The following is a 14,813-nucleotide window of genomic DNA, read 5'->3' as shown; positions in this document are numbered from 1 at the left end:
TTACTGATATTTATGCCATCAATTCCCATTTGAAATAACTAGGACAAATAAGAGGGCTGGTCAAAACGTTCTAAGCCTGACTAATTTTCAACTTTGGGCCATAGCAAAATGAACTAGTCAATGTAGTACATTGCTTGAGTGGTTCATTTATACTGTGTTTGGTTTGTTGAGGCCGTTTGCATATTAGTGACAGCCAGTTGAACGTGATAGGGGTCCAAATGGACACAGACATAGAAAAGAACGAGTTCCGAGCTGTTACCGAGTTTGTGACATCAGAGAAAAGTACTTCCCAAGAAATCCACGACCGCATGTCATAAGTGTATGTGTAAGTAAGTGCCCTAGCTTTTTCAATGTTAGCCGTTGGGCGGCTAGGTTTAAGACAAAGTTTCAAGATCAGTGGGGAAAGGTATGGCCACTGTATTCTTGAATGCAAATGGTGTGATCCGTGTTGATTACTCAGAAAGTCAAAAGATGATTATCAGTGCCTACTGTGCTCATTTTCTTCGAGAGATTCTATCAAACAAAAGCGGCGATGGTTGCTGACTGCTGGAGTTCTACTCGTTCATGACAATGCTTCCCACAACGCTCGACTTGCTGCCGTGCGACAATGTGGGCTCGAAGAGCTTTCTCAACCCTAACCGCCCCCCCCCCCCCCCCCCCCCCCCCCATCCCATTCTCGCTAGACCTGACATCACGTGATTTCCACCTGTTTCCAAAACTGAAAGAACACCTTCGTGGAAAGCGCTATTACAACAACGATGACCTCAACGCGGACGCAAACGGGTATTCCGTGAAAACTGGAATTGAAAAGCTTCACTCTCGAAATGAGAAGTTTATTGAAAAGGAGGAAGATTATGTTGAAAAATAAACTTAAAAACACTTTCAAAATTTATGGAACGTTTTGACCATCTCAGATTTACATAAGTATTTGCATTGAATCCAAAACACATCGTCTCCAAAACTCGAAATATCCCAACATTTCCTTTGTTAATGTGCACTTTACTTACTAAGTGTTGCATTCTGTTCAAACTTTGGAAAACACAGGCCATTTATGTCATTAACATGTGGATAAACGTGCATTGTCTTGCCATCAATGGCCAAAAGTGAGTCAATGCTGAAACTACATAACTAAAAGTTGACGACTTTGTACGGGATGGTCAAACGAAGTAGATGTATACACATGCCTACAAAGGATGTTTTGCCAAAAGCATAATCGGTTACAATAGGCGAAAATTTATGGTGACGATTCCGTACTGAAAGTACTTTGAAATGTGCAATTATGCTTGGTCATTTGTAAAGTAACTAAAATATATATTGTTTAATTTTGAGTTTAAGTTGTGCCTAAATAGTTTCACAATAACAATCATGAAGTGGAAACAATATATTAGATTTCATTATTTGTTATTTTCTTGAATCCAAATACTGATAGAAAACCTCCAAAGTGTGACATTTTAGTAACAAATGCAATTTACATTATAGAAAGCATAAGTAAAATATATCATTGGGTTATCGGTACTTCGCCAGATATGAATACAATAGATTAAACTATGTAATGCAAGCAGTTACCGATATGTCATGTGAACTAGCATGTTTAATAAGATGCTACAGGTCCAGATTTTAATATTGGAAGACAACATAAAGTGCTGTAAAGATCATTAAGAGATTGCTTAATCCCTTGATGCTCTGTGGATTTGTTTTAGTTTTGGTACTTGTGTATATGTTTTTATCATAAAAGCTGATGCCTCTTGTAAATGTCAACTTGTGGGAGGAAATGAGGTCAATTTGTGAATACTTTCCTTTGTTTAACCCATGGAAGTTTACTGGAACAAGAACCGTAGCATTACCTGGCCGAGAAAACTACCTAAAGGAGCCAAATGCATCCAGTTTGAATATACTTTAATCAGCTGTGGTATTGAGAGAGCCCTGTAACCTATTATAGTGAAATTCTAATGAAGACCCTTACTCCGCTTAACATCAAGGTCACCAAAAAGATAATGCCCGTATTTGCCAACATAACAATCAAGGCATTCCACTTCAACGTTCGTGACGTCGGAATTGTTTGGCCGCTTGATGGCGCCATGTCCCATGGCAAAGGGAATGTACAGGCCGTAGATGAATTTATCCAAGGCTGATCACCGATCAAAATATCAGAAACGTAGAATGAGATCAGGTCTTCTGCAGTTCCCTCATCCATAGTTTCTGCTCCATTGGCACTTACAAAGATTCCAAACTCCAAGTCAGGGTAACGTTCTAGCCAGGTTATATAAAAAAAAACAAGGCGCCCGTGTGCATGAACTTCTTATATCCTGAAAAATAACATAAAATACATTAATAATTTGAAGCTAAATGCACTTATGAACACATTACCATTATTTTTTATGGTAGTGACATTGTGTGTTGACCATTATAAGAAACATTCTGAAGTCACTCTCTATAGAACGTCAGAGAATAATTAGTCTTGATTATCTGGCCAAACATACTCCATTGTGATTAAAATGCAAAACTGAGGTGAAAATGTTATGAACGGATCACTGAAAAACAGTGATGCCATTGGTGTTCGCGAAGAAAGGTAGTGAGCACAACCCAAGGGTTTGAAAAAAAATACGAGTCATAGGTGTTGAAGTCTATTCTGGATACTTCAACTGTATACTAAAATAGTTTCTAATGACATGGTGATACTCTACTGTGATACATGGTAAAGGGCATTGTTCGGATATTAAAACATCTTTAAAATCATTGTTACACTTACACTTATACCAAACTTAAACCGGTAGGAATACTCTGGTGAGATTTAAATACCTCTGCAAGTGTTTTGAAGTTGACCAGTGTGACGTTGTCTGCTGTCACCCCATTCCTCAACAGGAACTTCATCCATTTATTCGTGTCCTGCTGAAGACGCAATAGAACCCGCAGCATCTGCTGGGTGTATTCAGCAGATATGAATATGTTACTCACTCATATTTCCATTTACCGAAAATTTCCATTCTTTGTCGTAAGATGCTAATTATGATTGCTCACGCTATCAGATACTGAACTGCATCACCTAGGCTTGATTATATACAGGCCGCCATGCAATATTTGGCTTGACAACTTCAATTCGTTCAATAGTCATGCTTATACATTAGGTACACCCTCAAACAACACGCATTAGTAACCAAAACTAAAAGTGAGTATTCAAATTATTAATCTAACAGTTTGTTTTATGCCCCCAAATATTTCCTGTACAACGTTAAATATTCACTCACTCAAACACCACGTCGTCCTGTATCGGGTGAAGTGATGGCTTAATCAATGCTTTATTGGTGATCTAGTGTATACATACCGCTTCAAACAAGCCATTCATAACTTAAATATTGTATGATGGTTATGTAGAAGAAACAAAACACGTTTGATAAATGAGCCTACTTCCTCTTACTTTGAGCTAGAGAGTGAACTGATTAATTATCCATTTTTGGACAGTAATATGAATTAAGCCGTGTCAAGGCCTGGTGGGGAAAGTAAGCCCCAAGTGACGCAGGTCCTACGTGTTCATCATTTTGAAACCCACGAGCGCAGGTACTAGTATCTGGTGTTTACACACCAAGGGCGAATCCAGGATTCACAACAACATAGAATTTGATACAGGTTTATTGTGGTATAAATGCGTGTCTACACTCACTCATTTCCTATCTTGACCCACCCCCGCCATTAATAATGGTATTACATATGCTTACAGTCATCTAACATCTAACTTTGCTCCAGACATTAGTTCAATTAGAGAATAACCTCTGAGCTACGAGGATAATTCGCAAATTCCAAACTCACTCACCTATCTCCTGTAATAGTACCTATGCCCATATATTCACTGGCCTACAAATATTGGCATACCGTATTGAGGACCTGTCCCAGTTGAGTAATATAATCTATGTGTATTAATGTCTATCAGATACCTTCCATTACTTTCATCCAACATCATGGCCAGGAGGGTACTCGTGAAAGCCTTGGTCACAGATCCAATTCCAAACAAAGTATCCTTGGTGACGTTCACTCCTTGTTCTATGTCCGCCTTTCCGAACCCCCGTGTCCACGTCTCACCCCCCTTCACGACAGCCAGGGTCAGCCCGGGGACCTGTCTACACCGCATGACCTCTTCCACAAACATTCCCACTTCACTCGCCTGGTCATCGGAGAAAACCCCCGCCGACCCCATTGAGACAGCGGACATGAGCAGCAGCACTTGCATACACCACCTCATGATGTTGCAAAGTTACCACTGAATTATCTAACCAGACAATGTGGATATGAGCTGTTATTTGCTTTCAGTATAAGAATGAAAAACAGAGCAACCATAGCTATCATTTCGCAGAATGATAGATCAGCTCGCAACCACACACGCTTAGACTCTTCTGTCAACACATTCTACTATTCAGAGATGTCAAGTATGTTGACCTTTGATAACATGTTCAAACAGAAAAGTCAGGTGAGGGAAGGTTGTGCAATATGGACGTTGGTCAGCACATTAAATAGGGGGGTTGGAAAAATATAATTTGTTCCCTGGCTTAAAAAAAAAAGGTTCGCTGGTCATGCTGAAAGTCCTGTAAAAATTTGCATTGTTCTGTTCCTCCTTTCACTACAAATAATTACTTGCTTTATAGGAGTGACCGAAAGTATAACCTGTCTCTAACAAAATTCCTAGCCCCAAACCCCAACCAAAATATTCAACGGGTGACCATGGGACCCTCGTTGCAACAGAGTTGACTCATCCAGTACCGTGGTTGGCATGGGATGTTCGGTTGTATTTCGGCACGTAGAAAGAAACTGTTTAAATGTTATTAATGACATCAATCGGAGAAATGTTCATGGTGTTTATTGTATATTACTATTAATGAATACCAGTACCACTCAATATTTGCTTTTAAATATATGTATGATACTTCAATAGGTATAGATTATGAGAAACAAGGCATGCATGTACTACAATTTATTGGATCCCTCATATTGTTGAATCCTCATGGACATGTTTGCTTGAATGCATCTTGGTATCGTATTTGACGCTGCCATCTCTATATGCAAGGTTCATACTCCATGTAAAACACGAGTGAGTGAGTTGGGTTTAACGCGGCCACTTTGTACAGTACAGCGGCTATATCAGTGAGTGCCAATTGATGTTCGATGTAAGCCCAAAGTGATGCAGGTCATGGAGAACCCCATCAGCAGTCAAGCATGAGCAAGGTGCAGACACATTAGGGCGACTCTGGGATTCTAACCCACAATCATCATTTGATTACGCCGGGATATTCAGGACTCGGGTGTTCGTAAAAGTCACATGATTTACTCATATTACGAAACAAAGACAAATCTTCTTTATCTAGATCCCAAGTGCAGGGTAGTTACAAGTTCAAGCGTCTCATATATTTTAACTGAAACTTTGTGGACAGGTACAAAGTTCAACATTTTCAAGTTGTCACGTACTGGACTTGTTCATGCCCTTAAAACTCTTCAACAAATATGAGCTCGTTGCAATACATCACCTCATATTTTGCAATTGAGAGTTTTAGCTTCTTAGGCTCCTCATTCTATTTATTTAGTCGTCAAAATATCGAAGCATTTCTTAACTTGTAAGTTACAGGTGTTAGGTGGCTTACTCATTTGATGTCGATGTTATTGTATAGGTCTACAGTTTTCCTAGATCTGTAAACAGGTCCAAGTGGTGGATACGCCTGTCAAATGAGGATGCAGGGGTTACAATGACTACTAACTGTGAATAGCACATGGGTGTGTTATTATTATACAACCATCACAATCCCCAACTATAGCATACTGATCCGTGAAGATCCGGGATAGAATAGGTCTTCAGTAACCTATGCTTGCCGGTGCTCAGGCTCGCTGACTTGATTGATGCATGTCATCCTATCCGAATCGTGTGAATCGATGCTTATGATGTCAATCACATGTTTGTCTGGTTCAGACTGAATTATTTACAGACTTCAGTCATATACATGTAGCTGGAAAAAGGCTGAGTGCGGCGTTTAACAACAAACAAACAAACTATAGCAAACTGATGGCGTTTATTGGGTGTTATTTATGATATTATTAGTAACAGCTCACAAATATGGTGGGTGGCGCTTAACTTTTGTGCATGTGTATATTTATGATATTATTCTGCTCGCAGGCGTTTCCCCTTTCTTCAAGCAGTTCAACCATTTCGTGTTGTCTACAAGACCAATACGACTGTATTACTTACTGGACTATTTATGTTTTCATAATTGCTGCAATATTGCTGAACGAAACATTAAACAACAAAGACACACACCTGGTCCCTTGGGGACGCAGTCCATAATTCTCTTAGTCATCCTGCAGATGCCTGCTGATCGTAGTTCAATGTTTAAGCCTTCAGTTGAAGTATCTAAACCTCCACCGGAAACAAGGTCCTTTTTGGTCACTGCTTGCAAAAAGCAAAGAACGTCTCCCTATTCACATAGTGGTTTCGCAATTGATCTGAGTCTTTCTAATTTTTGAAATACTATGCCACGTAACAATTATTCCATAAACTGCACATTTCTAAAGGACATGTGAAATAAGCCAACATAGTCACTAGGCATATCTTCCGTGCCCACGCTTCATCTACCGGAGTCGGAAAGTCCAAACCATCAATTACCACTCCGAAAAACACCGGAATTCGGTCTTAACCTTGTTCAAGTGATCTTTCTTTGAGATGAGCATTTTCCATATATTTGTCTTTGTTGTGCAAATTCCTATCATTTTACTTGATACTTGATAAGGGCAAAGTCAATATTGAGAAGCTATTAAGCACCCGTTGTGTATTTAAGACGTAACACTGTTACATTGTAACAATAAGCTTTTAAAATTCAGAATATGTTATTGAATTAATATTCCTATTTATCATGTAATCGATTCTGTTAACGATCTGATAAAAGAATCCGATAAACTTAGTATCATGATCAGATAAGTATGCAAATGTAGTCAGGAACTACTTTTAGGCCCGTACATAGATGTAATGTCTGCTTGACCAATACCTTCAGTTCCCAATGTATTCAGACATGAGATTGTCGAGGTGTGCTTGTTTCTGCAGGGACCCATGGCTACAAATCCAATCCACTGTTTTAGGTGCAGTTCACTCAATGTACGCAGTTTGTAAAGTTACTTTATTCAGTAAAAATGCGTCTTAAACATCGATTATTATAAGAATGACATTAACCTCATGTCTTTCTGCATCATAAATATCATATATACTAGGTGAAAGAAAAATACACATTCTCGTCAAAGACGCGCATAATGCAATTATCGTACATAAGGTATAAACGATACAGAAACACACTTGTCTTATAATCTTTACGTAAGAATTATGGTGGATGCATTGAAATTACTGTTACTACCCGAGTCTGTGTTTGTCCGCCCTCGATATTAAATGTCTGCATCGTCAAGTATTTTTTTATTATGTTATTTTGAATATAACTGCCTGGTACGTTTTGTTTTGAATTGTTTAACGCTGCACTCATCAGTATTCCAGCCATATATATGGAGCCTGAAAATAATCGAGTCTGGCCCAGGCAAACCAGGTATTGGTCTTACTCATTTACTAATTTTGTTACAACTAAAAACGATATGTTAATTTATTACGTTTGCTGTATACAGAGATTCTGCTGCTTTTGACTTAGAAGAAAGTTTAATAAATGTATTAATTTTCAAAGAGGCAGGGTGTAGGAGACAGGTCTCTTTTGTATTTGGCTCTGCATAAATAATAGCCGCTACTGAGCTTATGATGAAACATCGATGATTTTTACGTCTGTTAGAATCGGGGTTCACATTGTTAAACTGCACAATAAGCCACAATCAATATATTGCCTGTACTATCTAAGTCGAAATATTTATCAGACAGAACAGCAAACCCAGTAACAGTTCATATCTTTGTTTATTGAAAAAAATCATTATATGTTTAACATATGAATACATTTATTGAATATTGCTTCTTTCAAATACCTAGGGAGCCCATGCTGGTTCCAAGGTCCTCAGCAACCTATGCTTGTAGGATGACTTAATGGTCAGGCTCGGGAGGCTAAGTTGACTGCGTGCCATCATACCACAACTGCGTGCCATCATACCACGACTGCATGCCATCATACCACGACTGCATATCATCATACCACGACTGCGTGCCATCATACCACAACTGCGTGCCATCATACCACGACTGCATCCCATCATACCACGACTGCATATCATCATACCACGACTGTGTGCCATCATACGACTGTGTGCCATCATACCACGACTGCGTGCAATCATACCATGACTGCATGCCGACATACCATGACTGCGTGCCATCATACCACGACTGCGTGCCATCATACCATGACTGCGTGCCATCATACCACGACGGCATAGATCGTTCACCATATCAATCCCAGATTATTTATAGACCGCGGTAACATAACTTGACTTTTGCTGGGTGCGGCGTTCACGAATTAAGAAGAAACGAATAATCCATCAATTATGAAGTCTCCTCGGGATTATATACCGGCTCAAAGACAATTAACTATATTATTAGTATCTAGTCACCGATTCACTTTGTCACTTCAGTTACGACACTACCTAAAACAATATCGTACCCGACTGCTTGTGTGTGAAGGATATCCCAAATTGCAACATAATTGTCCACAGGGGCTTGAGAAGTTGTACAAACTACGCGACTTACATATGGGCACCAATATTTATACCACGAAAATTATTTTGAAATAATTAGGCGAAATACGTATGTTCTGTTGAACACAGGGTATACAAGGTTGTAAGCAGATCAGATGAACATTAATCAACATTTGAACCACACAATTAACCAGTTTAATCTTTCTTAACAAATGGTGCCTAAATAGTGGCCACAATTACAATCATCTTGTAAAGTAGAAACAAAATATTACATCTCATTATTTGTTATTTTCTTGAATCCTATTATTGATCCCACCCTATACTAAAAATGTAACATTTTAAAAAACAAATCTTTATTTACTTTATACAAAGCATTCGTTAAATGTATCTTTATCTTTTTATCAGCATTTGGCCAGATATGACTACAATGGATAAAACTATGTATCGGAAGGGGTCACAAATATTTTTAGTGAAATATCCTATTGTCATAAGATGCTCCAGGTTAAACTTTTAAGATCATACAGTCCCTACCACATAAACAAGACTACACTTAGTGCTGCGAATACCATCGAAAGATTGCTAAACTCCTTCACAGTCTGCCCATTTGTTGCAGTTTTGGTTCTTGTGTATATGTTTTTATCATAAAACCCGATACCTCTTTTAAATGTCAACTTGTGGGGGAAAATGAGGTCAATTTGTGAATACTTTCCTTTGTTCATCCCATGGAAGTTTACTGGAACAAGAACCGTAGCATTACCTGGCCGAGAAAACAACCGAAAGGAGCCCCATGCATCCAATTTGAATATACTTTTATCAGCTGTGGTATTGAGAGAACCCGATAACCTGTTGTAGTGAAGTTCCAATGACGACCCTGGTCCCCTTCTAACATCAAGGTCACCAAACAGATAATGCCCATATTTGCCAACATAACAATCAGGGCATTCCACTTCAGCGTTCGTGACGTCAGAATTATTTTGACCACTTGGCGGCATATTTGCCCATGGCAAAGGGAATGTGCAAGCCGTGGATGAATTTAGCCAAGTTTGATCATCCATCAATATATCAGAAATATAGAATGAGATAATTGTTTCTGCAATTCCCTCGTCCGTTGTCCCAGGTCCATTGGCACTCACAAAGATTCCAAAGTCCATGTCGGGGTAAAGTTCTAGCCAGGTTATGTAAGAAAACAAGCCCCCAGTGTGCATGACTTGTTTATATCCTGGAAAATAACATAGAATATTAAATACATTAACAATGAGATATCTAAACACCTCATTTAGATTTGTCATGATTGTGACATTGTGCGTCGGTAAAGTTGGACATAATTGCAGTGAAAGGTATATAAATAGATCACTGTGCATCAGTAATCGCCCCAGGTATTCGCGAAAGACAGTAGTATGTTAAACTCAAGGGTCTGAAAAAGAATTGGACTAAATTATGTTAGTCATTCTAGATACCTCAAGTGTATAATATAATAATATGATATCCAATACCATGTTGATACTCTACAGTGATACAAGAACATGTGAAAGAATGAGTATAAAATACACTGACGAGCAAAAACCCCAAACCCAACCAATGCCTGTATTAATTAGGTCGTGTTGTAATATGACGATCAAGGTGGTGTTCAATTGGCGACATGTCAGGAGAGTAAGCTGTCCAAAGCAAAATGTTGACATTATTCACTCTCTGCCAGTTCCTGTTCTGTCATCATTGTGTAGTGTGCACCAAGCTGAGTGTTTAGTGTCGATGTTGGCGTGTCAATATGATTCCCCCGCTAAGGTCAAAAGGCCGAAATACAATGGTGACGCAGTCGTTTTGATACAGTGGCTTTAGAATCTGATGGCGTCACAATTAAGAATCGGATCCTTACATCCGCAAATAATGATCTTATCTTGTGTGACTCGTGCCTGTCGTCAGTCTCTCCACTGTCTGTCGTTGACAACGTGATTGTTGCACGAGTGCAACCAAAGTGTCTAGCTACGGTTTACTTTTACTTTATATAGTGTGTTGTGTTCACCAGTGTATTTATCCTCCGTGCTATCTTAAACCAAAGAACTTACATGACATGAATTGTAACATGGTGTAAACTATAAGATCCCTAGCAGTGGCATTTTTAGCACCAGTACCATTCTCTCTTCTATAACTACAAATCTGAGGACACCCCCACGCCGGTTCAGAACACCATCTCATCCGACCAAACAGAAAGTGACAGTCGGAATATGAGTCTTCTACTTAGGCAACTTCAAAAAGCTTAACACGGGGTGTTCTGAACAACAGTTGGACTACTTGACTGATTCCATCAAACTCATCACTAGTTTTAATGGGATAAACATTTAAAACTGAAGAGATTTTCTATAGACCGTGGAAGGTACTGCCATACAACCTCGACCATTTATTTCAGAACTAAGTTTTAAACGTACAGTTCGAGAAAGCTCTTTTCTGATTGCTAATTTTGGTAGGTGAAAGATCGACTTGCAATGGGATGCCTTCAGATATTTATTTAGCGGTAGCGAGAACTAAGATCTGCTATTCATGAAATTGTCATTTTCATTACATTATACATTATTATTATTGATTACAAAATAATTTTTTTACAAATATTCAAGAAGATGTGGTATCCTTAGCTTAAGTTTGTTCGCCACACCAGGCACCCAGTACAATCACTATTGCGAATGCTGTTGTAACAGCCAATTCCATGTCTCCCGCAGTTTTATGACTTGAATATTGCTAATTGCAGCGTACAGCATATTCATTTATGTAAATAATTCTGGATTGTTGCTTACCCTTATATGTCGACATGAACCATGCATAGCCATAGCCATACTGCAAGTCCACCACTGGAAACTTTGGCTTCGACAAGGATTGACTGATAGGAATACTCTCGTGAGATTTAAAGACCTCCACAAGTGTTTTAGATTTGACCAGTGTGACGTTGTCCGCTGTCACCCCTTGCCTCAACAGGAAGTGCATCCATTTAGCCATGTCCTCTGCTGATGACGCAATAGCACCTGCGGCCTCTCCTGGATGTATGCTGCGTAGAATCAAGATCAGCAGATGAAAAATGTTACTAAATCTCGATCTTCCATCGCCTGAAAGTGGTAAGAGAATACTAACGAGGATCGTTGTTCATGCTAATAAACACCGAATTGCCTCGCCTAGATTCTTCGATTATATACAGGTCGGCTATAAATAGTAGGAGTAATGATGAATGTGGCTTAAAACAACATTCACTCTCTCACTATACAGCAGTTATTCAGGTATATGCTGATTTATGATTAAGAAGCATTGTTAACAATAGTGCTTAGTAGATACAATGTACGTTTCATTGTTGTTTTTGATAACTGGTTGATTACAATGTGATAAATGTGAAAACGTAGATACATGAATAACCTACCACCTGACAATCTCAACAATCTGCATAAGCGGAAAACGAGTGGTATGTTTTTCAATTGTGAAAATTAGTTATCAAGCAAAAGTGATGTTTTATCTCACTCGTAAATGGAGGGATCCGTTAATATGAGCTCGTTCTCCACGTCAAAGTAGGGTTTGGCCATAGCTGGTTCATTTACGGTGATTGTCTTTCCCAGGACACGTGACTGGTTCATCCCCAGTGGCTTGAAGATTCGTTTCTCTAGAGTGGCTTCGTAGGATTCCCCCGACAACACTTCCACTATATGGCCGAGCAGAGCGTATCCCCAGTTGTTGTACTCGAAGACGTCACGCGATGGCTTAACTTCCGGAAGAAAGCGGAAACGCCTACATAAGAGAACAATAATAGCATAAGCCACAGTATGTGTGAACTGAGAGAGAGACGGCTGTTTGACATGGAATTGTAATGACCAGAGAAAATCAGTGATGACATCAGGTGTCATGACGGTAGACAACTCCGCCGCCGAATTGGGGCAACTTAGATGACAAGGCAGAGTACACTCTCATACAAAAATATATACTCTGGAATGTGACATTTTCCTGAAAAATAATTTTATATAATCAGATGTGAAGAAAGTGTACTTGGCAAAATCAGTTCTTGTCAAGTTGTGGTCCAGTCCAGCAAACAGGGGCAAGACTGCAGGCTGTAACCCTGTGCGGTGGGTCAAAAGATCCCTCAGAGTAGTCTCCCTTGTTCTCTCCTCGTCCACAAATGCAAAGTCTGGACCCAACACGTCCTTGACCTTTGACGTCCAAGTTAAACTGTAACAGTAATATACACGAATAACAACAACAATATACAAGGGAAACTACATATACGCACTCATACTTACCACATTTCGACTGTTCTTCACTGTACATAAATTAATAACGTAAACTGCAAAGATCCAAAGCAATGTATATTTTCATACATGAGGGTTGATACGTACAGGACTGAAATTAACATGAACATGTGACTGTACAGATAAAAGCACAAAGCATTGGGTGCGATTCTGAAATATACCTGTACATAAATTGTAAAATAGTTTTGAATCTTTATTCGAGAAAATTAATGGTAAAGATCGTTTTTCATCAACATTAGATTTAATTTTAAGACTTTGTGGAGTCAAACGCTACATACGAATATTTGTTTATTGTTATGACAGAATACTCAATAACGCAATACTTATAACAAAAGCAATTTGATTTGAATATCCGGAAGTGACCACAACTCGACAGCTTCTAGTCGTTCTGTGGTCATTCTTATACATTAGATACACTATAATACTATACACATTATTAACGAAAACTAAAAGTTTCCAATACAATTTTAAATGGCACGGGTCGTTACGTGCCTAAAATATTTCCTGTAGGACGTTAAATACACACTCAGTCTAGTATCTGTTGAAGTGTTGATGATGCTAGAGTATACATATCATTACGTAAATATTGTTTAGTGGAACAACGTTAGAGTAGAGGAAACAAACACCCTTAATGAATAAGACCATGACCACCTATTTTGAGTGAGAGTGACTTGGTTTTATATCCACTTTTAGACAATTATATACAAATGATTACTTATTCGTTCATTCAGAGATTAACCTCGCTGTGATCTACGAGGAATTGATAATCTACAATTCCAAACTCACTAACTCATATCCAGGCAAGAGGTTATTGTATTCGTGCCTATATATTTACTCACCTAGAAATAGTGTCACAGAATACTGTCGCTTGTTGAGTAATTTGTAGAATGTATCATGTATGTGTTTTTATGTCTGACATACCTTCCATTACTTTCATCCAACATCATGGCCAGGAGGGTACTCGTGAAAGCCTTGGTCACAGATCCAATTCCAAACAAAGTATCCTTGGTGACGTTCACTCCCTGTTCGATGTCCGCCTGTCCGAACCCCCGTGTCCACGTCTCACCCCCCTTCACAACAGCCAGGGTCAACCCGGGGACCTGTCTACACCGCATGACCTCTTCCACAAACATTCCAACCTTATTCGCCTGGTCATCGGAGAAAACCTCCGCCGACCCTATTGAGACAGAGAACATGAGCAGTAATACTACTATACACCGCATCATGTATTTTGCAGAGTTATCAAGGTACTGAACGGCTTACTAGATACAAGGCGTTGGCCTCCACGTAAAGTACGCCCGCCGAGAAAATATATAAGAGGCGATATGGGTTGAGATTATAGATAAACTGAGCTGCTTCGTTGTATGACAGGCAGATCTAAGTGCATCCACAAACACTGAACGCGAGATACAGGGGCGAGGCACTCTCACCGACAGCCTCGGTATGTTTTACTTCAGATAACAAGGCGATTCATACCAGCAGTACTTTGGTGATGGAAGGCGTGGGATGTTAAAGGGGTCGATCAATGACACCGTCGTGTTTATCTTAATGGGTTTGTTGACCTGTGTCGGTTCATGGTAATTGTATGTTGTAACGAAGATAACTCATCTTGTACCCTGGTCCGGATATTCTTTTCCCGCGGTTCTACACATACAAGACATGTGTGATTCTTAGGTAACCAGAAGTATCTGATAAGAAAACGATATAAATTGTTAAATTTTTGAATGACATCTGTCGAAGAGAGCAATATGCATGATGTCCATCACACGTGATAGATGTTTAATGCGTATGATTCATGGACAAGTCAGTATTTTAGGGTATGGTTGAGAGTATGATTCCACAAAACTATTGATCAATATATTATTGACTCTATACTCATCTCTCTCTAATACATAT

The 14,813-nt window shown here is 39.1% G+C and overlaps 1 protein-coding gene and 1 pseudogene across 1 annotated transcript; both read right to left on the bottom strand.

The window, feature by feature from the left end:
• Window positions 1-1,617: 1,617 nt before the first annotated feature.
• LOC139450884 (uncharacterized) lies at window positions 1,618-4,189 on the bottom strand (annotated as a pseudogene).
• A 4,872-nt stretch (window positions 4,190-9,061) lies between these two features.
• On the bottom strand, window positions 9,062-14,143 carry LOC139450658 (uncharacterized). Its single transcript, XM_071232452.1, has 5 exons — window positions 13,839-14,143; window positions 12,658-12,837; window positions 12,139-12,402; window positions 11,430-11,677; window positions 9,062-9,862 (listed from the first exon to the last, which is right to left on the bottom strand). The coding sequence occupies exons 1-5, from the start codon at window positions 14,141-14,143 to the stop codon at window positions 9,171-9,173; spliced, it is 1,689 nt and encodes a 562-aa protein (XP_071088553.1). The 3' UTR covers window positions 9,062-9,170.
• Between the last annotated feature and the right edge of the window lie 670 nt (window positions 14,144-14,813).

This window comes from Haliotis cracherodii, unplaced genomic scaffold, assembly GCF_022045235.1.
Source record: "Haliotis cracherodii isolate W230 unplaced genomic scaffold, xgHalCrac1.p SCAF_8, whole genome shotgun sequence".
NCBI lineage: Eukaryota > Metazoa > Mollusca > Gastropoda > Lepetellida > Haliotidae > Haliotis > Haliotis cracherodii.
This window is presented reverse-complemented; position numbering and strand designations above follow the sequence as displayed.

Bases quoted from the DNA above. Each gene is read 5' to 3' on its own strand.
- LOC139450658 (XM_071232452.1), bottom strand. From the start codon at position 14,143: ATGATGCGGTGTATAGTAGTATTACTGCTCATGTTCTCTGTCTCAATA. The intron at 12,838-13,838 runs GTATGTCAGACA...TTACTGTTACAG, and splicing joins TTGGATGAAAGTAATGGAAG to TTTAACTTGGACGTCAAAGG. The intron at 9,863-11,429 runs GTAAGCAACAAT...GTTATTTTCCAG, and splicing joins GTTCATGTCGACATATAAGG to GATATAAACAAGTCATGCAC.